Source organism: Python bivittatus, unplaced genomic scaffold, assembly GCF_059951505.1.
Source record: "Python bivittatus isolate LINGU-HERP-01145 unplaced genomic scaffold, Pbiv_v1 ctg000340_np1212, whole genome shotgun sequence".
Taxonomy (NCBI): domain Eukaryota; kingdom Metazoa; phylum Chordata; class Lepidosauria; order Squamata; family Pythonidae; genus Python; species Python bivittatus.
Genome location: NW_028277056.1, coordinates 29,857,972 through 29,883,245, shown reverse-complemented (window position 1 = coordinate 29,883,245; position 25,274 = coordinate 29,857,972). Strand labels below are relative to the sequence as shown.

At 37.0% G+C, this 25,274-nt stretch overlaps 1 protein-coding gene across 1 annotated transcript in view; it reads right to left on the bottom strand.

Annotated features, from left to right (window-relative positions):
• Nucleotides 1-23,184, bottom strand: part of F5 (coagulation factor V) — a 47,880-nt gene extending 24,696 nt beyond the window's left edge. Inside the window, exons 1-13 of the mRNA XM_025167236.2 lie at nt 22,918-23,184; nt 21,338-21,429; nt 18,967-19,089; nt 17,621-17,833; nt 16,067-16,210; nt 15,761-15,982; nt 13,519-13,684; nt 12,228-12,405; nt 9,430-9,532; nt 7,710-7,921; nt 5,907-6,057; nt 5,453-5,665; nt 1,760-3,725 (exon numbers count right to left, since the gene is read on the bottom strand). Of these exons, the coding sequence (XP_025023004.2) occupies nt 1,760-3,725; nt 5,453-5,665; nt 5,907-6,057; nt 7,710-7,921; nt 9,430-9,532; nt 12,228-12,405; nt 13,519-13,684; nt 15,761-15,982; nt 16,067-16,210; nt 17,621-17,833; nt 18,967-19,089; nt 21,338-21,429; nt 22,918-23,084 (3,950 nt within the window). The 5' untranslated portion in view covers nt 23,085-23,184. The remainder of the gene's footprint in view (nt 1-1,759; nt 3,726-5,452; nt 5,666-5,906; nt 6,058-7,709; nt 7,922-9,429; nt 9,533-12,227; nt 12,406-13,518; nt 13,685-15,760; nt 15,983-16,066; nt 16,211-17,620; nt 17,834-18,966; nt 19,090-21,337; nt 21,430-22,917) is intronic.
• Between the last annotated feature and the right edge of the window lie 2,090 nt (nt 23,185-25,274).

Here is a 25,274-nt window from a genome sequence, read left to right as displayed (position 1 = left end):
CTTCCACCTTTCTTAGCATTACAGTCTTTTCCAGAGAGCTAAGTCTTTGTGTAATGTGGCTGAAGTAGGATAATTGGAGCCTGGTCATTTGTTAGTTCCATTCCATTCCTGACTTTGCCAGGTACAGCCACTGCTGTGCTGCTGCTATGCTGCCATTTTGTTCTTTCTCCTCAGTGTATCTTGGGTCTGTACTTGGATCTGAGCACAAAGCCACTGGAGAAATAAAATGCAACAGTGCTTGTGGCTACCTCTCTTCAATTTCTTGCTTTTTCATTAGGCCTGACAAGCCTTCTACATGGAAACATATATCATCATTTTTCTTAATGTTTTGTCCAGGTTCAACATTTTCATCCTTTTCAGTTCTTTTCCTGCTTTCCAGCTCAGACTCTTCTGTTTCCCAAAAAAGCTTTTGGCTGGGATCAGACAACATCCTTAGCCATAAACCATGGTTTATAAATCATTGTGCCTGGGTTCATAAAACACTGCTATGGTTCTTAACATAGGGTTTTTGTGCTACTTCAGAATCAGTTCTAGTGTGTTTCCATGCCATTTGTGCTTGACTGCTGAGTTGATAATTTCTAACTCAACCATGGTATATTCAAAATTGCAAAAAAGCAATATCCTGTATTCACTGATACTAAAACAGGGTGTGTTCTCATAACGCCCTGAACCAAAAACTTCAGTTAAGGCATACACGCCACCATCATAACACTCTGCAGTTTTTTTAAACAAATCATTAAGTAAAGCCATTTTGAGTTTATGGAAAATAGAATTTGCAATCTACAACAAACCTCAGTTACAAATTCTTTTGATAAATTAAAATGCAGTTGTGCTGGATTTGGATGACATGATAAACCTAAGATTTTGGAAACACTTCGGCATGATGGGATTAAGGCCAGACTTTTTAGCTTATTACCGTATTTTTCCGACTATAAGACGATACTTTTTTCTAAAATCCTTATGCTAAAAATTGAAGGGCATCTTATTCAAGGAAGTCAGCCGAGGAGAAAACCGCACGGTTGCAAAACTGCCCATACTTTGTCTCTGCAGACAAGCTTCCTCCTATTGCTAGCCTCCAATCACGAGTGAAATAGCTTGTCTCCCAAACGGACTTCCTCCAATCACGAGCCTTATGTAACTGATGTCAGCTGATGCTGAACAAACCAATTAGAGGAAGTCTGTTTGCAGAGACAAGCTATCAGCAGTTTCACTCGTGATTGAATGTAATCAGTTATGCAAAAGAGCATGGAAATAGAGCTGTCGAGAGACGGTTTGGACCTCCTCCCACCGAGTGTATCAGGTCAATGTTAACTAATTACTAAATAAAAATGTGTTCTGCACTATCTTTAAAATATTGATTTCTTAATTTTGGGTTGGAAAAGTGGGGGTCGTCTTGTACATGGGGGCATCTTATTGACTGAAAAATACAGTATGTCTTGAGAACAGAATGAGAGTACTGCATGCAATTGTAAAAGTTCCCTTGCATCTCAGTCAAGTTATCTTGGTAAAATATAAAGATTGGAAGGGATCTTGGAAATCATCAATCCAGGATTGATTCCATAGTTCTAAATTTGTTCTCTTTCTGTGGTAACATTTGAACAGTCCAGTTCTACATATCTGGCTCAAGTTTTAATAGCATTTCATTATAACAATTTACAGCCCATTCATGACTAAGGGATTCTTTAACATCTTAGTATGTTATAGTTAAGCCAGCAACATGAAATTGAGCAGTGATTAAAAATAAATAATTCAGCCAAACCTTTTTTTCAATGGTGAGTAGTCCCACGAAGTTTCTACAGCTGCAATGTAGTACCTCCTTATATTTCCTCGGTTGATAGCACGTAGGTAGCGTCCAGCTATGTCATCAGGATTACGTGCACTATCACTGTCAAGTCGAGAATCTGTGGTATATGGATTATCATAATGCATGACCTCATATTCAAATGAACCACTACTACTCTCATTGTCTATATTATCTATCTCATATTCCTGATAGTCGCCATTTTCCACTGGAAGACCTATTGTAACAATTGGCTTATGCTGTTTTTGTGTCAAATTGGCCTCATTTAGCAGCATTGTGTGGTTGGGTGTATTGGAAAGTTGGGAGCTCTTGAGCTTTCCAGGTGACACTAGAGACTTAGAAGTCCTTGGAGTTAATACAAATGACTTTTTTTTCCTTCGCTGGATTTTTAGAAAAGGTTGAGATATATTGATAGTGCAGTTCTCATCTCTTACTATATTCTGGGCTTCATGTTTGCTATTAATTCCTGGTTGGCCTAACTCAAGTTGGGCATGATGGTTATATGTCTTCTCTTTTGTCTTCCCAGGAAACATGGCATTTTCTTGAGAGAATGAGGCATTTCTGGTGCTGTTCTGGAATTTATTGTCAACATCATTAGTGAGGTCAGCTAATATACCATAACTTTCTTTCTTGTGGACAACATTCCACTCCACATCTGTGTTTTTAGGGAGGCATTTTTGTCTTTGGTGAGATGAACCTTTCAAAATCTTTGTTGTCTTTGAAACTGTTGTAGAAACAAAATTATCTAATGTATCATCTGAAGTCAAATTTTCAGATTGCTGTACTTCAGAAAGTACAGAAACAAGGTTTGACTCAGGACCATTGTTTTCCACTGCCTCTTCTTCACTCAGAGTTATATTTGTTGAAACTTTGGAAGACCCAACATTTGCTGCTACTGTTGCTTCTTCTTCTTCATAATCATAATCATATGAAAAGTAATTGGCTTTTGAGTTATCTAAAATAGAGTCATTTTCTTCACTTGAAAGAAATTTCATGTGTTCAGTTGTGATGTTGAAAGTGGAAAGATTTCTCTTTTGTTGTACATGAAAGAGTAGAGCATACATCTCTTTAACAGCATGCAAAGTCGCCTCAGTCAGAACTTGTCTTTTTCTCTTTTTATCCCAAGTATCTTTTTTAAATGTATTTTCTTCTTGTTCCTTCACAGAAGAGATTATTTCGATGGACACTTTGGTACCATTCTTGTTATCATTCAATAATTCTCCCATATCTTTGCTCTGGACTCCTCCATCCGTTTTCAAGTATTCAGCAGCAAGCATTTGTCTGTAGCTATCTGAAATTTGAGTAATATTCTCTTCATTTTGGCCTTTCTCAGATGGCAAGATGCCAATCTCTGCAGTGGTAACTGAAAGTAAAATTTCTCCTGCTGAAGATGTATAATTAGGATAGATGGTCTCAGATGCAATTACATAAGAATTATTTTGAGTTCCCAACTCTTCATTACCGTGCACAACATCACTGCTATTTACCAACACTAGATGAGAGTTTAAAGGTATATTACCATAAGTGTAAGCATCATCTTGTATAGCTAGAGCTGTGAGATTCAAGTCTTCTTCTTCAGCAACTGATCCATTAAATGAGCGAAGCCCAAGCATTGAAGCTATCATTAGTTGTTCATCATCCTCATCCACCTGTTCCTCGCTTGACCTTTGTTCATAATCCTTGTCATCTAATAATCCCAATTCTTTTGCTATCTCATCTGTTTCATTTTCTGGTATTACACTTCTATGGTCCTTTTCTATTACTTCTGAAGAGCTAAAATGGACAACATTGGCAGCAATAACTTCACTATCTTCTTCCTCTTCTCCTTCTCCATCATCTTCATTGTCACAACTGGCATCCAAAAATCTCAGCCTCATGCCATTGCTCATCTCACGGGAGCCCCATGATGAGAGAAGCCAGGTCCCTGCAAATACAAAATAATTCATATTAAATAGGCTACTTGTGTTTCATAGTTTGCTTATACCTGATTACTGATGTTAGTTCTGCAGTTCATTAACAATGTTAATTAAAGCTAAATTAGTGTGGTAAAGCCAAATTGAGTAGGAATTGTGAGAGAAGTCCAGAATAACTGGAGGGTACTAGATTAGGAAAGGTTTTCTAACATCTTATGGCAATATAATAGATACGAAAAATAGAGTTACAAATAACAACAAAATATTATGCTATCCACTACCCCCTTAAAGACAGCAGTAGGCAAGCTGAGGCTTCAGGACTGCATATGGCCCTGATTTTTTTTCCCTCTACACTTTACCATTGTTTTAAAGTTTTCCACCATTTTGAGGTAGGAAAGATACAAAATCTATAGTTAGGCATTACATCAATATGAAACTACCATTATGCAGAATAACCTAGCTGCCCTTCTCCTTTCCTTCAAGTTCAGAGTTGGGTGGCTTGAGAACCTCTGTGCATCTCTGGGCTGTAAAGGACTGGCTGGGAACAAGCTGAGGCTAAAATTGAACATGGAGCTGTTGCTGATTCTAGATAGCCTAGAGCTAGACTTTGGAACTTTGGAGACATATGTGATCTGGACAAGGTTGCACTTTACCTTAAGGTTCAGATTCACAACTTAGAGATTCCTCCTGAATCAGCACTGATGCTGGAAAGCCACAGTACATATAAGTTTCAGTTGATAAACAAGGAATGTCATTCATGGAGAATGACCTGGCGTTACTAATATATGCACTGGTAACCTCAAGGTTGAGTTACTGAAATGAATTCTTCATGGGGTGGCTGTTGAAGAAAGTCTGGAAACTCAACTGGCCTGGAATTCAGCAATGCAGGGGATAAATGACACTATACCACCATGTTGAAACAATTGCACTGGTTATTGGCTGCTTCTCAGGCTTAATTCAAGGTGCTACTATGGTAGCACATACAAGGCTCAGGCCCAAATTAATTGTAGGACCACTTACTCCCATGCTGTCCACTGCATGCTCAATTGATTTTCTTGTGCAGACTGCCACAGATTCTACCTTTTCCATAGCAGACTGTGTCCTATGCAAAAGCATGCTTTACAAATGGAGGTCCCCCCCACCCCCTCTCCTTGTTAGAGTTTCGGAGAAGGCTTGAAACATATCTTTTCACTCAGGTCTTTCAGCATTTTAGAAATATTATGCTTATGGTTTTTAAAATGTTTTTTTCTTCAGATTATTAGACTGAATGTTATTGTCAATAGATATTTGTAAGCTGCCACAGAATGGAACTGGGCAGAATGCACATTTTATAAATGTATAGATAAATTTTTAAAAGGGAGGCAGAGCTTGTGATTTTTGAAAGTGGAAATAAAATCAGTGTATAATGCAGAGGGGATCGAGTGAATAGAATCATAAATGAATAACCTGTCACATAAACTGGATTTAGACTGATCTACACACCCATAATCAGAAAGGCTGTCCTGGTGCTGATTTAGATTTTATTTATAATTTGCCCATGCTTATTTTTAATCCATGCTTGTTTTAAATTTAGTTCTCTTCAGTATTTTTATGCTATTTTAATGGGATTTCATGCTTTTCTATACTGTGAATTTTATACTGCTTTTAATCATATTGCAAGCTATTCTGAGAACTCAGTGATAGAACTACCTATACATTTTGAAAATAAAGAATCAAACACAGACCTATTGTTACTTACCAATATTGTCCATGGTTACAGTAGCTGATTCCCCACTCATGGGGAAAAGATTTAAAATATCTTGATTTTTTCCCTTGTTTAGGAAGGTGTGACCAGAAAGATGTACTGGAATAATCTCATCCATTGTACCTACACTGGTGAGGTGCCATTCAACAATTTCAGACTGACAAAACCCCAAAGTATCTGTTCTATCAGATGCGTAGCCATTGAGTGCTAAAATGAAATAAAAAATGCAATTAGGAGTGCAATCTTAAGAATGGCTGCTCAAAAAATGAATCTCATAAGTTAAATCAGACATGTTCCAAAGTAAATGTCTTTAGGATTAAAGACTCAAAATTAGTATTATAAAAATAACATATTTTCTTCCATCTTTTATTTTTAATTTAATTGTTCCCTTAATCTTAATGAAGTTGGGTTAGCACAGAACAAAATAGTGACTTAGGTTACTACTCACTGTACATAACATTGGACTTGTAGAATTTGGGGTCATCTCTCTTAACTGTGGAGGGATTGCTGCAGTATTCCTTGATATTGTCCTCCAAGTACCAACTCTTGTTTTCATCAAACACTGCAAAGATGGCATGCTGTTCAACATCAGCTTTTTTCTGTAAAGTGATAGGCAGAAAATACGTCTAGTTCAACTAGTGGAATGATATGCCATTTGATATGAATTTCTGAGTCTTCATTTAAAAAAAAAACTGCAATAAAACAATACACACAGTTACACAAACACCTAATTTATATCATACAGATGAAATAAAGCTTGGAATGACCAATGAAATGGGATTGCTTAGAAACAGGAAGTTCTCAATGATTAAAATAATTTGTTTAACTCAATATTGCCACAGTAACTTCCAGCATTTTATCCAGGTTACATTTTATACCATACATTCCACTGAGTTTCATCTTGTCTCCCAAATATTTAATATCAACATAGGGGGTCTACAGTATACATATTTGGGATATTGATAAAGTATGTGAATGGCTGCCACACACAAACAAAGTGAGAATTTGAACACTATTGAATACTGAAAGCCATAGATTATATCTGTATAACACGCAGGATTTTCTCCTACCTTAATATACCAGCTGTGACCCAAACCTATTCAGAGATAGCCTGGGTATTATTATCCATGTCTTTGTAATTGCATGCTGAGTCATATTGCATGCAGGGCTGTCTTTATCCAAAGTACATTGTTCAGAAGCCATTGCAGGAACTATTCTGTCCCAAGATGGCAAAATGAAAAAATCTAGCTACTAGAGTGCTGTGGCAAATTTTTATTTTTACTTCTATATTATCAGACTAATCCTTTATTAATTACTGCTCCCTGTGTACAACTGTGTACGACTAGTTTCTAAACAAACTGGGTGAGAACTGTTTATTTTATTTATAAACTGGATGAGAACTGTTTATATTTTACCATCAAAAGAGTCCTTCTACTACATAAACCTATCCAGTGTTACTGTTATCACATGAGGGTAGAGCAGCAGTGAAGACACATTTTTTTCAGTTGTAGCACTGATTTTTATGAGATACTCTTATTGTAGGAGCTCATTGTCATTACTGGGGCTTCTGTTGAAACGCAAATAGGTTCAAAATGTGATGGTTCTCAGAATTGTGGAGGAGTGCTTGTGACTGTGGGACAATACCCCTGGGCTACTAGTTATGTAAGAAAAACATTGCATTGTGTGAATAAATTATATGCACACAATCAACATCATATCTAATCTGGCTCATAAGAGAGAACTTCCTAATCACCCTCAACTAATCCAATCAGATATCTGTGAGAGATAAGCTGAGAATCAGCAGTTCTCATGGTAGAAATGTTAGCTATGCCAACACAAAACACTCATCTTCAAAACCATACAGCACAGGGCAACAAGTCCATTAAAATATGGAAAGACAGGAAGTAGAAGTTGTTCAATTTGGCTTCATTGTAGTTGCAGGAATTATTTTTGTGTAGTGAGGCCATGTCATGTGTCTGTGATACTTCAGTCGAATTCAAGCCTCACAGAAACGTTAAACTGAATTGTGGGCGGGAGGTGGGGGAGAGTGGGGCACAAAGATTTACTACCAAGTCATGGTTTGGGGAGCCTGACAATTCATATTGAAAGCCCATGTTGAACATGAAGACAGAAGCAATCGAAACTCCCACAGTTCCCCAGTAACAGATAAATATAGAGCCATACTGCCTCTGAATCTAAGTAACTTGTGATCAATCATTCTGCTCCCTCAACTTGCAGCAGTTGACAGTACCTGTACTCCCTTGCTGTCAAGTGCCTTGCGTTTACAAACCAGAAGTGGCCCAATCAGTCCTGAGGCAATATCTCTTGTCATATCCACAGCACTATGATATAACCTGGTAACACACTGAGAATCCTTTTCTGTGGGTTCATCTGTGTCAAGCACAGTCCACTTATATGTGTAGACTTCTCCTGGTTGAACTGCTTTGCCCTGAGTTATATTCTCTAAAGTAAACAATAATGCAAAAAAAAAAGAAAGAAAGAAAGAAAGAAAGAAAGAGTGTAAAGCATGGGTAAGAAACCTGCAAATCTCTAATTGTTGTTGAACTCAATTTTCTATACAGGTAGTCCTCACTTAAAAACCGTTAGTTTAACGATGGTTCAAAGTTATGACAGCCTTGGAAAAAGTACTTTACGACCTGTACTTGCATTTACGACCATCGGAAACCATTGTACCACCCCCCGTGGTCACGTGATTGCAATTTGTGATCATTTTTACAACAGTTGTAAAGTGAATCACTGTGGTTGTTAAGTGAATCACATAGTCATTAAGCAAATCATGTGCTTGTTAAGCAAATTCTGGCAAAAAAGATCCATTGGGGAAGCTCTATTCGCTTAACGACCACATGATTCGCTTAACGACCACACGATTCACTTAACGATCATGTGATTCGCTTAACGACCATAGTGATTCACTTTATGAGTGTCTTAAAAATGGTCGTAAAACTGGGTCTGGTCACTTGGTGACTCGCTTAATGACCACCCCGCTTAACAACCAATTTTCTGATCCCTATTGTGGTCATTAAGCAAGGACTGTAGACCAAACTACAGACAGCATGGTCAGTGATGAAGGATGCTATCCATTGTAGTTCAACAACAACTGGAGAGCTATACTTCTGTAGCATAAGCAAATAAAAGAAAACCCTGTGCAGACCAGAGAGTGATAACAGTTAAGATCTCTCTATTATATTGTCTCCCATTGGATTATTACATTACAACATACTTAATTACTCAACTGTTCTGTTTTCTATTCCTGTTTTTATACCTGTGGATGTTATTTCTTTTTTAACATCTATATTGCACACAAGGGATCACCCCTCATTTTATCCTCACAATGAAAACTATGAGGTACACTGAACTATGGGATAGGACTAGGTTCATACTTCACTCTAAACCATGATGTGATTAGTTTGGTTTAATGAGAAAATTTATCAATTGGAGCTTGCAAACTATAGTTTATGCTATGTTAATCCAACCAATTGAGTCTTAGCAAGCTATTATTAAGGAAACCATGGCTTAACATAGTGTACCAGCCCCGTTAGTGATTAGCCAAAAGTTATCCAATGGTCTGCTGAGGGCTTGATTCTCATTCCATTCCAACACTACCAGTAAAAGCAGTTCAAAATTAGAACCAGCTATGAAAAAGATGGTAGGTTCCTTCATTGGGTGTATTCATGCAGAGGGTAGGCAGCTGTCTACCAGAGATGGTTGAACAAGGATTACTGCTTTAAGCAGGGGTTGGGCTGAATCATCAAAATAATCCCACCCCTCTCTCTGATCTCTGGTACACTGATTATAATTCATTGAAAAGCTCTTAAAATAGATTGCCATTTTCTTTTTATTATTTAAACTGGAGCCAACAATGAGACCAGCCTTTTGCTTATCCTGTGAGGAAGATGTGTCAATAACCAGAGGACAGCAGAGAAGGAAGGTAGAAATAACTACTAACCAACCTTTGGAATCTGAAGGATAAACAGCTCCTTCTGCATCTTTTGAAACAGAAACTCCATGCACATAAATACTGTAAGGTTGACTGGCCATATTTTTGAATACAATCTGTTTAAAATGGAAATCCAATATATGTTTAACATCGCAACACTGCTAGTTTTTGTACAAGAACTTAGCTATCATCACCATCATTTATTATATACATCCCCATCTTCTAATCAATCAGATATAATTATAAAAGCATGCAGCATAACAATAGAACACAAGGACTGTGTTTCAAAAATGATTTGGAATAATGCTTTGGCTGTCTTGTGAGTGAAATACCTGTCTGCTATTTATTAAACAAATTGACTTTCTTTCAGACTTCCACACAAGCCTAAATAAAGATGGTCTTGCTTTAAAGGAATCCATTCATTAAAGTTAATACGACTCTTAAAGCTCCTAAAAAGCTGTGTGCTTTAGTGAATAACAGAGAGGTAATGCACTCACACAGGTTCTTCCAAACTGTTTTTGACGTGAGCACAGACCTATCAAATACCACAGAAAATCTCTGTGAATAATTAAAAAACATATAACTCAACATGAGTCAAGTTGCAGCATGTTAAACATCAATGAAGCGTTATTACAAAGAGAAACCCAGACAATATCACAATTTTTCTCCCAAGTTATTTATTTCAAGTCCAGAGAGAGGAGCTCTTGTATTTGTGATAGGTATCAAATAGCAGAGCCAGCGGCTAGAATGGAATCAAGACAACAGAATTCTATTAGGATAATGCTTTGTTCCATTTATGGGTTTTTACAATAAAAAGCAGCCACATATATTTATGGCACGACCGCTTCCATTTAAAAAGAATGCCACTAGAAAAATCTCTCTTCTTAGGGTTCCTATATGCTTAGTTGTGGGAGAATAAAGTCGGATTGCCACAAACAAGGTTTAAAGCATTTCCTGCTTTAATTAGGTTTGCAGTATAAATACAGCAGATGCCTATAATGGTCAATTCTATTGTGAAAATCTATCATTCAAACTCAATTAAAGCAACAACAGTTATAGGTTTCATTTGTGACAATTTCTTCCACAATCAGTTTGAACAATTATCTGATGCTCACATAAACAACATTATACATGAATATAATATACGCTTCTCCTGAAGAGCTCCAGGTTAGGAAAGATTGATGCAGAGTTAAAATGAAACTGGAAGATCTTTAAACTAGGGAGGGAAATATTACATTTTATATGAAAAACAACTGTTGCAGTGTACTACTAGTGTCTAAAACAGGTCTATGTACAATCCAAAGCTTCACAATGCCTGCTAAAGCTTTTGTGCTGCTCCCATGGTCCTTCCTCAAGTTGCCAGTAATTGTAATTCATGATAGAAAGGAAAATTATTTTTAAAAAACATGGGAATTAATTATACTCATTTTACTTAATTAACTTAAATTTTGTGTGCTGCCATCTGCCCATTTTTTAGAGTAAAGTCCATAGCATACTACTCAAAGACCGCATATGAACCTTAGCTCAAAATAGGGTGCACATCTTTGTCCTTTGAAGAGTCACTTTCTGTGTCTCTGTGATATACCTATTGCAAATCATAGATGTAGCTAATAAACCTACACTGCCTGCCCAACTTCTAATTTTTTTGGCCCCTTCCCTCTTCCCAGAGCCATTAATATCTAATTGGTCCTGAAACTTTATAGATTTTATAAGATTATTTTGAAATATGTCATTGTTTTCTTTTAATTTAGGTAATTTAGATGTTAATTGTTTCATACAGGCAGTTTATAATACTATCCAACCATCACTGTGACATTATATGTACCAAAGCTTTATTTAGCTACAACAATGGCTAGATGATACCAAAAAAATTAGAATAAAATATGCGCAACATACCTACTCAAGTTAATTGAATTTACAGGTAGTCCTCACTTAATGATGGTAATTGGAGCCAGCAACTCCGTCGCTAAGTGACACAGTCATAAAGCATGATGTCACATGACCGTGACGACTTACAAAGGCAGTTCTGGCACTTCCAGTTGCTATTGTTAAGTGAATTCCACACGTTAAGTGCAACGTCATGTGATTGCCATTTGAGACCTTCTGCCAGCTTCCCCATTGACTTTGCTTGTAGGAAACCAGCAGTGAAGGTCGCTGATGGCAATCGTGTGACCATGTGACACTGTGACATCATAATTGAGAGCTGGTTGCAAAGTGCCCGAATCATGATTAGGTGGCCGTGGGGATGCTGCAATAGCCGCAACTAGGAGGATTGGTCATAATTATTCCTTGTTCAGCACCATCATAACTTCAAACAGTCACAGAACAAGCGGTCACTAAGTGAGGACCACCTGTACTTCATTTGAGGTGAAGATACTGAAACTTAGTCACCCAAATTTGTTATTAAACTGATTGGAACTCAGTCACTTGAGTTTACTATTATCAAGAATAAGAAATGAGTAACATATGCAGGATAAATAAATGTTTGGCTGCTGATGAATACAGATAAACTAAAGACTTATAGAGAAAGGATTCTATCAATATAGAACTCCACAAGAGGCACATGGTTTAAATTACAAAAATTGCACTTAACTTTCATAGAAATCAATGTGAAAACTTATTCATTACTAAATTCCTTACTTTTCATTGGCAGCTGAATGTAACTAGCTTAGTCACAATATCAATTAAGATTATATACTGTATGCATTGTGGATAAGCAAAATATATTTAAAGCTAATCCTATTACTGTGTGCAAATGAAATAAAATGGGATTGTAATCTAGTTACTTTCCTCTTGCTCATCGGTACTTACATTTATTGTGTCTCTGACTTCTGCTCTGATGACAGGCCCCAGAATTCCACGATCTTTGGGCCAAGTGGTATATGTACGTTTAGTGAAGCTGTTGTCTTTATATTGCCTGAAGACTGCCTTTTTGTATTTCTTGCCAATAAGATTTGAAAAATTTTCCAGATACTGAGTTTTATATTTTCTTTACAAGTGAGAAAGGAAAAAGAATAGGCCTTAATAAGATATAGAAATCTCCAAAAAAACAGAAGCTTCCACGAGTGGGAAAGTCAATTTTGATAAATCTACATGATACACAACTACAGTATGTGCATTATAGTAAGAGACCACAGTAAAGTTGTACACATAGATGTCCAAATGAGTATAAGTATAGAATGAGGTGATAGACCTGAGGTCCTCCAAATACTATGGGATTATAGCACTGGCTCTGCTATTCAGACATTTCTGTTATTATCACTAACCATTGGCCATTCTGACAGGGTTGATGGGAGATGAATTCCAATATTTGACAAAACCGAATAGACTGAATTTGTTTTAATTGGCTGCATCAGCATCCTTTTCAGTTTCTTGCAATTTGTCACATTAATGTTAACGAATTTCTCAAAAAGAATTCAATCACCTCATATGTTTGAAAATTCCAATCCTTCCAATGACGTGCTGGTTAGTTAATCTAGGAAAAGGCAGTTACTTTCAGAACATAAAATGAAAAAGTGCTAAAGAGGAGGATGCTTTAATCTTCCTCAAATACTATTTTTCTTTTCGGAGTGGTTCCCCTCTCATTACACAAAACTTTAGATATATTTAAAAACTAAAATTGGAGCAAGAGACTTTCTCTGTGAAGATATAATATCTTGAAAAACACAAAGATCTTTTGGGAGAAATTTAGGATTGTAGCAAATAAATTTTAATTCCTATTCTCAAGGAAAAAGGGAATGAGATGATGATATTTTTTGGAAAGAGAATGAAACTATGACAGTATTGTGAATAAACTTTGTACTAAGGTTTTTTTATTCTTTCATTCTGCCATCCTTATTTTCCTTGCATAATTGTATGAAAATAGAAAAATTAACTAAGAATGTAGTATGAAATGGCTTTCTACGTATATCAGTAGACATTTCTTTATTTTATGGAATTAAGAAGCAAGAGAGAGGTCCATACTTTATAATTTAACATGATGAGAATGTGTCTCTCTTAACTGAAATGGTCCACAAGGCCTTGGTTTGTGATAGATCCAGGGCAAGGCTGTGAATTTCTATGGCATCATTTCATCCACTTAAACCACATTCAATCAAGTTACCTGTCAACACTGCTAGGAATTTCTGGAGCATAGTCCCAGGTGATTTCTTCTGCAGCAATGAAATAGTCCCAGTTCTTAACCATCCTCAGTTCTCTATAGGATAACTTCTTTGTTAAAGTGTCTGGTTTTCCACAGTCTTTGATATTTAGATAACCATACATTCCAGCTAAATTAAAAGGCAAATAGGACAAGGATAATAACACATATAAATGGTTATGGTACATCTATATCTACTTGCTATTCATGTTGCCTTTCAGACTGTTCAGGTTAAAAATAAATGTTGCCTATTTTATATTTTTTAATTTTTATATTTATCTATATCCATGAAGAAACAAGAACTTCTTCCTCTTTAGCCCAAAAAAGAAATCTATGAACCATACATAACTCTTATACATTTAATCAAGTTAGTACATGTGGAATTACAGAACTGTGCAGCAAATTGCTTTTGACAGCTTAATTTGGTATGAGAGACCCTTTCAGTGACCTGATTTATGCTCATTATGTACATAGCCACACCCCTTTTCAGGAACAAAAAACCTCTATAAATGTGATTGTATTTCCTGAAGTAGCCTATCATGCATTACTATAATATTCTAAATGAAATAGTTTGACCATTAAACAATGGTTATATTAGTACAAGGGATGAAGTACTATATAGGATGTCTGTACAAAAGATAATCTACATCAGACTTCTCCATCCTAGATTCCTTCCAAATGGATGAACTTCAATTACCAAGATTCTCAACAATGGTCATGCTAACTGGAGAGTTCTGGGAGCTGAAATCCACATAGATAAAAGTTGTCCCCATGTTCAGGAAAGCTATCTTACATGGAAAGAGGACAGCAAATAAGCAAAACAATTTTGATTGCCTAATTATCCAGTTAAGATGCTTTGTAACAGTGGAAATCAGGAGAAACTGATTGATATCTGCCTTCTCTAGAATGGAGAAAGACACAATGCACAAGAAAAGTATCCTCCAGCAAAAAGCAACTGTACATAAATTAGATCTCATTATATAATAGATATAGGTATAAGTATAATTCATTCATGAGATATGGAAAAAAGAAGATAAACCAGATGCCCCTAATCTGTTACCTCTAATGCACTCTGACTTTCTTTATGTCAACTGGTCTACAACTGGAGGTCATTAGGTTGGTGAAGCATGTCTTCTCTGTTACCACACCTCCCTATGGAACAACATACCCCCCAAAATCTGGATGGCCAAGAATGCCTTGAAGAACAGGCTCTGGGCCAGGATGTTTTGTGAATCTGTTTTACTTAAGTGCTGTGGAAATTATTTGCTTCCCAATGTGTTTTTATTGATGTTTGATTTTGTGCTGTGATGTTTTTATCCTCTATAAGCCACACTGACTCTCTTGGAGAGTAGGTAGCCTTAAATGTGAAGAAATAAGTAGATAAATAAATAAATAAATAAATAAATAAATAAATAAATAAATGCCATTAGTCAGTGTCTCTAACATTTTCTTTTTCTTTTGCACATTTTCTAAAAAGTCTCTAACATTTTTTTTCTTTTGCACAACCAAAATGATCATAAGAATAAATAAGCATTGCTAGCTCATATGTCTGTTTAAATCTATCTTCATCAATTAAAACCGACTACCCATTATTAATCTACTAGGTTTTTTTTACCAGTTATATACTGTAATCTGAACAATACATTTAGTTCTAAAGAGAGGTTTTTGTCTTTTCTACTTTCTCTAAAGTTCAGCATAAATAATAACTTATCCAAGGGTTTAAAAGAGAGGCAGGTGGTCTAACTATTTAGGGTTGGAAACTGGTTTCAGAAAACTGGGTAGAACCAGGAAAAAGAGGTAAGCAGGCCTAAGATAAAAAAAATTAACCAAAATAAATATAATGAATGTGATTAGTCTTTGTATATTTATTCACTTTCCTCCTTCTAACATCATTCTGGAGCAAAACAACCCACATCATCCACAGCAACCACAACCATGGCTTTACGGGGCTATGAAATGCTGGAGTTGCAGGTTCTAGGTATATAGTACTTATGTGCTGAACTGAATAAGTCAGCTGAGGACAAGGGCACAAGGACTTTCATAAAGTACATGGTCATAGTTCCTGTTGCTCTGGAATCATTCTGCAAACTGCACCTCACATTCATGCTATATCCTTTTGGGTATGATAATTTTGTATGAGTCCTATACAAGAAATGAATTTAAGATTGTAACTGTACAGCCTGTCTGCTAATAAAGATAACCTTGCCTTGTAGATGCTTTGCAATCAGAGAAGATATTAGCCATTTTCCTGTCTTGCTCACTGACATGTTGGCTGTTACTGAGGCACCTCCCACAAGGTTGATGGTTGTCACTTTGTAATGGTTTTGTTCCAAGGTTTGTCCATTGAAGTGGACAGAGAAGATCTCAGGACCAGAACTCATTCCTATCAAATGCCAACTAATATGATCATAAGTACAAGCCTGAACATCTGGAAGAAAAAGAACAGTTGCTGTAGTTGCCATAAAAATGACTGTAATTTCATTCTAATCAAGCAATATGGAAGAAGAAATACCTGGCAATGTTCCATTAGCATACCCATTAATTGTGTATTGGAGGGAGGCATTTTTGTACCAGTTCTTGCTTTCATCAAACACAGCAAACATCAGCACGTATTCCCTGCTGAATAGTTTCTGTGTCCCGTTTGCATTCAGGCTTCCTAAAAAAAAAAAAAAGGACATTGGCAAGATGGCATAGACTACCAAAACTACAATAACTTTTTGAATAGCAAATGCATTTTAAATTATCAGTGTCTAGTGCAATGAAATACTTTTCACTATGCCACCTAACTTTAAAGAGAATTGAAGAGCAGCACATCTGGAGAGTAATAGATTGAGGAAGACTAGTAGGGTCCTTCTCATAAGCAGAAGATTTAGGAAAGTCTATTACAGAGGTGGGCAATCTTGGCTTGCAGACCTTGGAGCCCTCCACCCCTTATTTCTGGTCCTAGAACCCCAAGATTGTGCTACCAAAATTCAGCAAACTGTGTGCTTTAAACAAATAGTTATCATAATAAGTACTAGGATTAATGCTTTTATTTAACTTGCTTTTAAAACGAAGCAAAAGAACCAAAAAAAAGGGGGGGGGGCTAAAGTACTAAGATATGCCCTTCCAGTGATATAGCTGAGTGATTATAATGTTCGCCACTGCATTCCCTACAGCTTAAGATACTGATTCAAAAAAAAAAAAAAAGTGGGGGAGGAGATGTCCAACCCCCAGGCAGAAACAGGCTTCCTATTCCTGATCTAAAGGAACATTGCCTGCAGTGAGAAGAAATGGATAGATCTGAACCAGGCCAAGGAATACCAAAGCTCAATGTGTAAAGTTAACAGTTTCCAGCTTCTTTGCCATCATTAGAGATACATTATTATCCTCAATATCAAAAGTACTTGACTAATTACAGTTGCTTTGAGCACTCTGCAATACCACACCTGAAAAGTAAACATTGAATTTACTATAACTTGGTAATTATTTTGTTTCAAAAGTTCATATTATCAACAGATCATTTCCTCACTGCTCAAAAGTAAAATCGCGATTGAATGAAGTGGCAATCTGTATTCTCTATGGCAGAAGCCATAACCTCAAGTCTCAAATATGGAGCAGCTAGCCATAATGGCATGAATATGAATGGTTTATTGTGAGGAATCCCTGTGCTTCATTGTCACCAAGATAGAAGAATGTGAAGGCAGGAACCAGTTTCTGACTGATGAAGTAAAACCCTTTAAGATGTTGAACCTTTGGGATTATTACATGTCTGAAATCTCACCTCTGCTCCAAGGAGCAGAATGTCTTAGATGGGCCCATGGACTTACATGGTTCTTCCTGCCATCTCTAATAACAGAGACATTCTTGGATACAACATAAGCTTTTGAAAGCTAAATAGCAAAATTTCCAATTATGTAATGGCCCTTTAAAACTCTGCCTGAGAGATCCAGCTTTGTCAAAGAACTATGAAACATGAACATTAAACAAACAGAAATACAAATATGAGCAGAAAGATAGCACATTACAGATTAATCCCCACAGTGACTAACACTTGAACAGTCTGCAGTTTAACACATTTTGTTACCTTCTTTACATATCAGCAAAGCACCAATGAGACCAGAATTAAAGTCTTGCACCATGTTTACATGCGAGTAGTAGGCATAAGTGAGACAGGGAGGATCAGCTTGTTTTGGCCCAATTTCTTCAGTGATGTTCCACAGATATCTGAACGACTGGCCAGGAGGCACAGCATTATCCAGTCTTTCTATAGTTGATGTCCCATCAGAGTATGAAGAACCTTCAATGGCAAAGGAAAGAGATGATCATGATTTATTAACTCTGCATATTAACAATGCCATCGTAAAATAAATGTCTGCAATCAGATCTGTAATAGGTTTAGCAAGTGTGTGCATGTGAGTGTATATGCACACACTTGCTACACCTATTACAGCTCTGGTTGCAGATTGGGTCCTCCTTTGGTTCTCCACATATAGTAAAAAAGAGATCTTAATCCATATTTCAGTTCTAATACCACATTGCTCTTTTTTCTGCCACTCAAGGGTTCTACGTGCGCACTGTCCAAGAGCTCTTCCATTTGGCTCCACTTCTACTCCCCAACCCCAACCCCTATTTTAAAGCTAGCCTCGGGATTATCTTCACTCCTGCAAACCCAAAAGAGACATAGAACTCTCTGGGCTGATTTAGTGACCTTCCTTCAGCTGATCAATAAGTGTACAAAAATATAATTCCTTGGTGTCCTGAATAATTTCATATAAAAATGGAATAAAAGAAATTGCTGGCATCCCCCTCCATTTTTTCAGTACATGTTGAACAGGTGTGTTTGGCTTTTTTGGAGGGGGTGAACAAACTGAGCATTTACAAGGTGAAACTGACTGGCTATCTGGCTAACAAGCCATCATTCTTCCGATACTGAAATAACCTCTGAAAACTGTGAAGGTGCCATGATATCCCATCGTCCATTTTATAAGATGTTGATTTCCCCATCCCCTGTAATCTCAGTCATCGGCTATGAAGTGGTGACTTAAGAGGGAGCAGGAGATAAGTTCTAAAGCAATGCCTAAAATAAACACCAGGAACAGGATGTTGAAGGTTGTGTGGAGGGTTGTCATGTATAAGATACATTCCTCACAAATACTAGAAAAGCCCTGAATAATGAAGAAAACCATCTACTGCAAAATCTAGGCTTCAAGCCCTAATAAAGCAGTCTCTAGGTTTCAAATCCAATGCCTCGTTCTCCTGTTCTTATTTAATAATGGCCTGAGAGTCATTTAGGTTCCTGCTTCTGACCTTGACAGCTGATGCCCACAGGCACAACCCTATCCATGTTTACCTAGAATTTAGCCCTATTACTTTAACTCTACTGAAGGAAAAATGACCAGGATATTCAGTCAATATTATGGCAGTGCTTACCTTCTGACCATTTGTTGTACACAGCACTCTGTGGGTGAATGCTCACTGGCTGGGTAGCAAAATTCCTGAAATAAATGATGAGGATGTCTCCCACTTCAGCACGTAGTGTTGGCCCCAGAAGCCCTGCTCAAAGCAAATTAATAAATGATTTTAAAGACTAAATATACAAAATGGTACTTGAAAGAATATTTGTTTTCTTGTTTTCTTTTTCTCCTGGATGAACATAAATTGCAACAAAGGTACAGAAAGTGGAGACCACAAGCCTGACTATAAAATGAATCAGCTATCCTTTAATAAGACCTACTGTTTTCTTTTAAGCAGGGATTTATTTATTTTCTCTATCTGTCCATCCCAATCTCCCTCCAAAAAGCTTATCGTGGCATTTAAATTCCAAAATAATCCATCTGACAAATTTCACTGAGGCAAAGAGATAGTGGCTTAGCATTTCGTCTGTAAATTGCATGTTGGCTTATGTGCACGGATGGGGGAACGGAGAAGCCACCTCACAGAGATCCTGGCTGGATGAGTGGGCACAGGACTTTATCTTGGTCTATTTGTTCACTGCTTTGGTGTTATTGAAAAATGGGTGACCAACTTCATAAATAAATTAAAGAGTACTTGCTCAGACAATACAGATATCAAAACTGAGGGCACAGGAGATTAGTCCAGAAGACTAGGTTATAGTAAGCCTTTGAAATCCTGGCTAAGCCCAATGTTGCAGCCACTGCATCACCCACAAGCAGGGTAGGGTTCCCATCCAATATTATAGGATTATGAACCCAGAATGCTATTTCAGTCTGTTCATCTATTTCAGCTTTGTCTGCCATACTGTGACCAGCAGTGACTTTCTAGGATTTCAAGCAAAGATCTTTCATATCACCTCCTATGTCAGGTTGAGCGAACTTTCTTAAGCAATAAACTATACACTGAAAGAGACAGAGGAAAAGTGGGTGAAATCAAAAAGGGAAAGCAAGTGGGGTTGCAGAAGAAAATAAATATTCATAGTCATGTTTACTTAAATATTAAACAATTAAATTAACCGAAATAAATGTTTGGCCTCTGTTATTAGCCTCCAGGAGCTTCCAAGAGAAGCTGAAGAAAGGCATGAATGTTTCAGCCCACAGCACTGTATAGCACATTCTTCTGTATATTAAATTGGATGTACAAAAAGGAAAAAACAGGATTCTTGTGCATATGGAAAAAACCTTCTGTACTACTGCTTTCCCCTACTGAAACAGCATAGTAGGAAACACTTTCAGGGGAAGTTGCTTGCAACAACTTGTTCATATGTTCATTTCTTTCATACATTTTAATGGGATGAGATAGTTATTATAAATCATACCCATCCATTTCTCTGCTACTACATCCTTATCCCTGTAAAATCTATAGACTATATAGGAAATTCTAATGGAAGTAGAAGGAGGAAACAATTTTCCCAGACAATTTGACACATTTTGATATTGTGGGGTCACTAAAATAATGGAAAACATTCACTTAACAGAATAAAAACAAACACAACCCACATGATTTATAAGAAATTATTATGGGTTTGGAACTTGATTTTCAGCAAATAATCCTGTAAGAAGTGCCACACCTAATTTTTATTTAGACGATAATACCCACTAGTAGCCACCTGCACTGAAACTGAAATTTTGCTGGTATCTCTGGGGACATTGTAGGACAGCCATGTTAGTCTAAGGTAGCCAAAAATTAGGAGTCTAGTAGTATCTTTTCAGACTTAAAATTTTTATTAAGAGGCATAAATTTTTACGAATTGCAGCTCACTTCTTCATCTGATGAAGAGAACTGTAGTTCACAAAAGCTTATGTCTTTTAACAAAATGTGTTACTCTGAAAAGGTGCTACCAGATTCCTTCTGATTACAGGCCTATCTCTCTGTGTATAGAATAATAATACTACTACTACTAATAATAATAATAATAATAATAATGAATGCCTTTATTATTTGTTTTTAGAAGTGGAGTTCATGAAAATAAAGTCATATATCTGAAATGTAATGAAGTGAGGAAGAGATGAAACAGGGTCATTTTTAACTCTCTTTCCTGTGTTCTTATCTATCAATTGTCTCTTGTGTTTATCTCAAGTGGTATTGGCTGTTATTTCCTGCTGACAGATGGAATTAGAATAATAAGACTGTTAAGCATATGTTCTCTCTGCTTATTCAGGGATGGTGGTCTTCAAGAGATAATCTATATATTGAGATCTCCTTCAACATCTCCAGATGTTACCCTATACTAAATCAAGACCTCTGGGCATTGGATAATTAAATAAACTTGGGATGTTTAATTCATTTGGGTTCATAATCATAGGAACACTATACATTGAATATAGTCTGAAAATATTGCCTTTACCTGAGAGCTCATCTCTTGGTTTTTCTTGTTTGAAATCTACTTCATATTCTCTATAGACAATTTTTTTAAATGCAAGATCTGACTGTGATAATCTGAAATCATACAAAATAATTTAATAAAATAATATATTCCAACTCTTTGACTGAAAATACACTATGCACATTTAAGCACATTTCCATACATTAACAGTAAGTCTTTGTAATGCACTTGATCACATGCAGTGAAGGAACAAGGAACGATGAAGTTTTTTACTGACAAGGGGAAATATTTGTGGAGAAAGGAAATCCTGTATGTATCAGGCCATGTAAAGAATTAAATTATCAATATCAGGACCTTGAACAGTACCTTGAAACTAACCTACAGCATCCCATCCACTTCCACATTGCCTCAAAACACTGGTTTTGTATTTTGGCAACACTTCATACTTTAATGGAACTAGCTGATGGAATGTCCTATCTCAATCAGCTACATATAGAAGTCAAAAGGCATACCATTATTCAACTCTCTGATTGATTGCAAACTCATTGATTACAACTGTTTGAGACCAGAAATATTGTAGAAAGACTCTATCACACCTGGGAACTGTATCAGGGTATGCAAGAATTTTTGGATCAGTCTATAAGGCATATAGCAATACAGGAGAAGAGAAGAAGATGGATATGAGAGGAGAGAATAGATGCCGAGTATAAATGGAATGGAGCTGCCTGTGAAAATAACTGGGATGAAAAAATACGGAGAACTTTAACATGAGGACTAGAACACTGAAATTTAACATGCAACACCACATTAACAAAGCTGAGAGGATAGAATGCCAGTGAGGAGACTAAAGTAGACTAGATGATAAGTGATGGAGTATTGGATAAATAGTTACTGCAAAGTACGCAGAGATTAAAGGGCAAAGAGTAGAGAGGCTGTTAAGTAAGTGAAAATATTTGGCAATGGTTATAGTCAGACGGATAAAGCAAACCAAAACGTATCTCCTAAATCAAATGGTAAAGCTTATCCTGAGCTGTGCCTATCAGTTGTTCATTTAAAATGCTTCCCTTCTACAGCTGTTGAATTCTACATGTACAAAGTGATGCATAGAGGCAATAAAAACATACATTGGAAATCATAGAAAGAACCAAAATGTCACCATAAGAACAAGGAATAGCCAGACCTAGCTACATTTTAATAATTCCAGTTGAAAGTGAGGATGGGACTGCAAGCTTGAACACTCTGCTTAATATATTATAACCATTGTTCCTAACTGGAAAATATGAATTATAAAGGAAAATGCTAAGTAACGCCTCTTAGTCAAAGCAATGTAAAAGTCATAGCATACTTCCTCTTGAAATTAACCCAAAGCCACCCATTCCATTACCTCTCCTTTATTTACTGGCTGCGTTCACAACATACCTTATTTCCTTAACTATGGATTACTGAATAAGCCCCACAGCAGACTAAATGTGGCTTTCCAATCACACAGGTTGGGTTCACTAAGCCCTGCAGCAGAAAGCCACTACATCACTCACTAAATGAATCTTTTCCTGAATATATTCCCCATTGTATCCCCCTATCCTGCCCCGATTTGTTGTTACCTGGATAGCCCCTCAGGTTGGGGGCTGTAATCCCAGTTTGCCAGCTGAGCAGCTATACGGTACTCTCTGAGCTGAGCTGCATTCACCTGGTAATGCTTCAGTCCTGACCAGCCTAGGAGCATCAGTAGAAGACATCTGGGGACAGGGCTCAAACTGTATGTTCCCATTGATGTTCATGTGCTGAAAGACACATAAAAGTCAGCTCTCCCTGCAGCAACTTGCCACTTCCCCACAGAAGTATATTCTTTGGCTGGTGTTGCAAGAGACAGTGGCCTCAGTGACGCTGTGTTCTTTTCCTCCTCCCACAATGGAGATAAGCAACTTCTGAATTTGTTTGGTCTCTCAACTCCTTCTCTGCTGAGCAGGCTAAACAATGTTATGGCAAAGCAGGTGACCGGCTTGGACTGTTCCCATGTGGATAGGAAGAGATTAGGGACAGGGGCAAAGGCAAGGGCTAAAGCTCGCAAGGATGAATACCTGAGAACTTAAATGGGCAAGACAGCACACTACTCAGGAACGTGAGGTACACCATGAAGGAACGTTTTGGCTATTTCTGCTAATTTGGAGATAGGAGGTGAGGGCACCAGAAGTCTAAAGTCTACAATATATTTTAGTACACCACTTATATTTTTATCCTCCTCCTCCTTATTAATATCCTGCCTTTATTTTGTACAACTCAGGGTGGCGTACATGATGCTTCTTCCTCCTATTTGCAAAGCATTCTGATCACTCTGTCCAATCCAAACACTTATCACCATAGCACATAGTGACTGAGTCTGCACATCATGCTAAGCCATGGATTGCTGAAACAAAATTTATTGAATAAGCTACAGTTGACTGGGTTCACAGAACACATGAAGCAAAACACAAACAAATCATTATCACAGTTTGCATAATGTGTGGACCAAGCCACAGATACATAGCTTTAGATCCCCCCCAAATAATCTGGTGGCATATTAAATTGAGGATGACTGGTCACATTCACCAGGATCCAACTGAGAACATATTCAAACCAGGGTACACCTTCAATCTGACTCTTATGTACAGTATCTATCCACCTATCCATCTATCCATCCATCCATCCATCCACATCCATCCATCCATCCATCCATCCATCCAATCATCTATCTGCTTTTTTCAGCCACATTCTTGCCAGTATAATCAGATGCTAAATGCTTTATGATGGACAGGCTAAAGCCAGCAGGAGGGCAGGACTGCCTCTTTTCTCTCTCTGATGCTTCATGTTTATGTTTTCTCTAAGTCTCCTATTTTTCCTCTTTCTCTTTGTCTCTCTTCCCCTTCTTCTCTTCCAAACCAGGTATTGGGGAAGAGACCACTTGCTCTTACTGCAGATCTGAACTCACTGTTTATGGAAGACTATTGTAATTAGTGGGGGAAGGAATGTAATGGATGAATGAAATTAGGTTGTCATCCACCCGTTTTAACCATTGCCTTACACACTTGAATTATGGGTAACTGGGGGGGGAATGATGAAACGTGATATCATCACAAAAGCACCATGATTAATGTACTTGTGTCAGAAATGGGACTCAAGTGCATCATGGTAACATTTGCCTGATAACATCACTGCACATATTGTCATTTGGTATCATCATAGTTTGCTGAAGACACTGCTGACTTGGATGTACGAGCACATTACACCAGTTTGTTTTACCAACGGTTTGCTAAGTCACAGTTGACTGAGATTGCATTAAGCTATAAATCACAGCTTATATACTATAGTTGGATTTAAACATTATAGCTTATCATAAGCCCAGTCATTGCTCTCTACATATTGGGCTCTATAATATACTCATTAAGACTTTCCAGTTATATGTTGCATTAAAGAAATAATATTACTTATAGGTTATTACTACTTTCTAAACTTGTTTTCATTCAGAGTACAGTATCTCTTCCTATAGGTTAACTCTCTCTCTCTCTCTCTGAAATAATTGTGCTCTATTGCTTGGAATTAACTTCAAGGATGTTGGTTGGCCATCCATGCAAAATATCACAATGGATCTTAAATTACTTATTTGTAGTGTGTAATTAGATGAAATAAAACTGCCATTGTATACCTTAATTTGCTAAATAAGAGTTGAACTGGATTACCCCTTAATTTTATGAAGACACATATACACTTCTTGAAATGAGATTTTTATTAAAAAAGTTGTTCTTCAGCAAAAACATGAAAAAGCTTAAATTTAAAACAAACCCTTACAGTTTGCAAGACCTGAAGAAGGAGCTTATACCATAATACACTGGCATTCTTCAACTTGGTGATGTCCAGATGTGTTCTCATTAACTAGTGGGTCATGCTGGGGCACACAGACATTTCCATAGACTTCCAGATACTT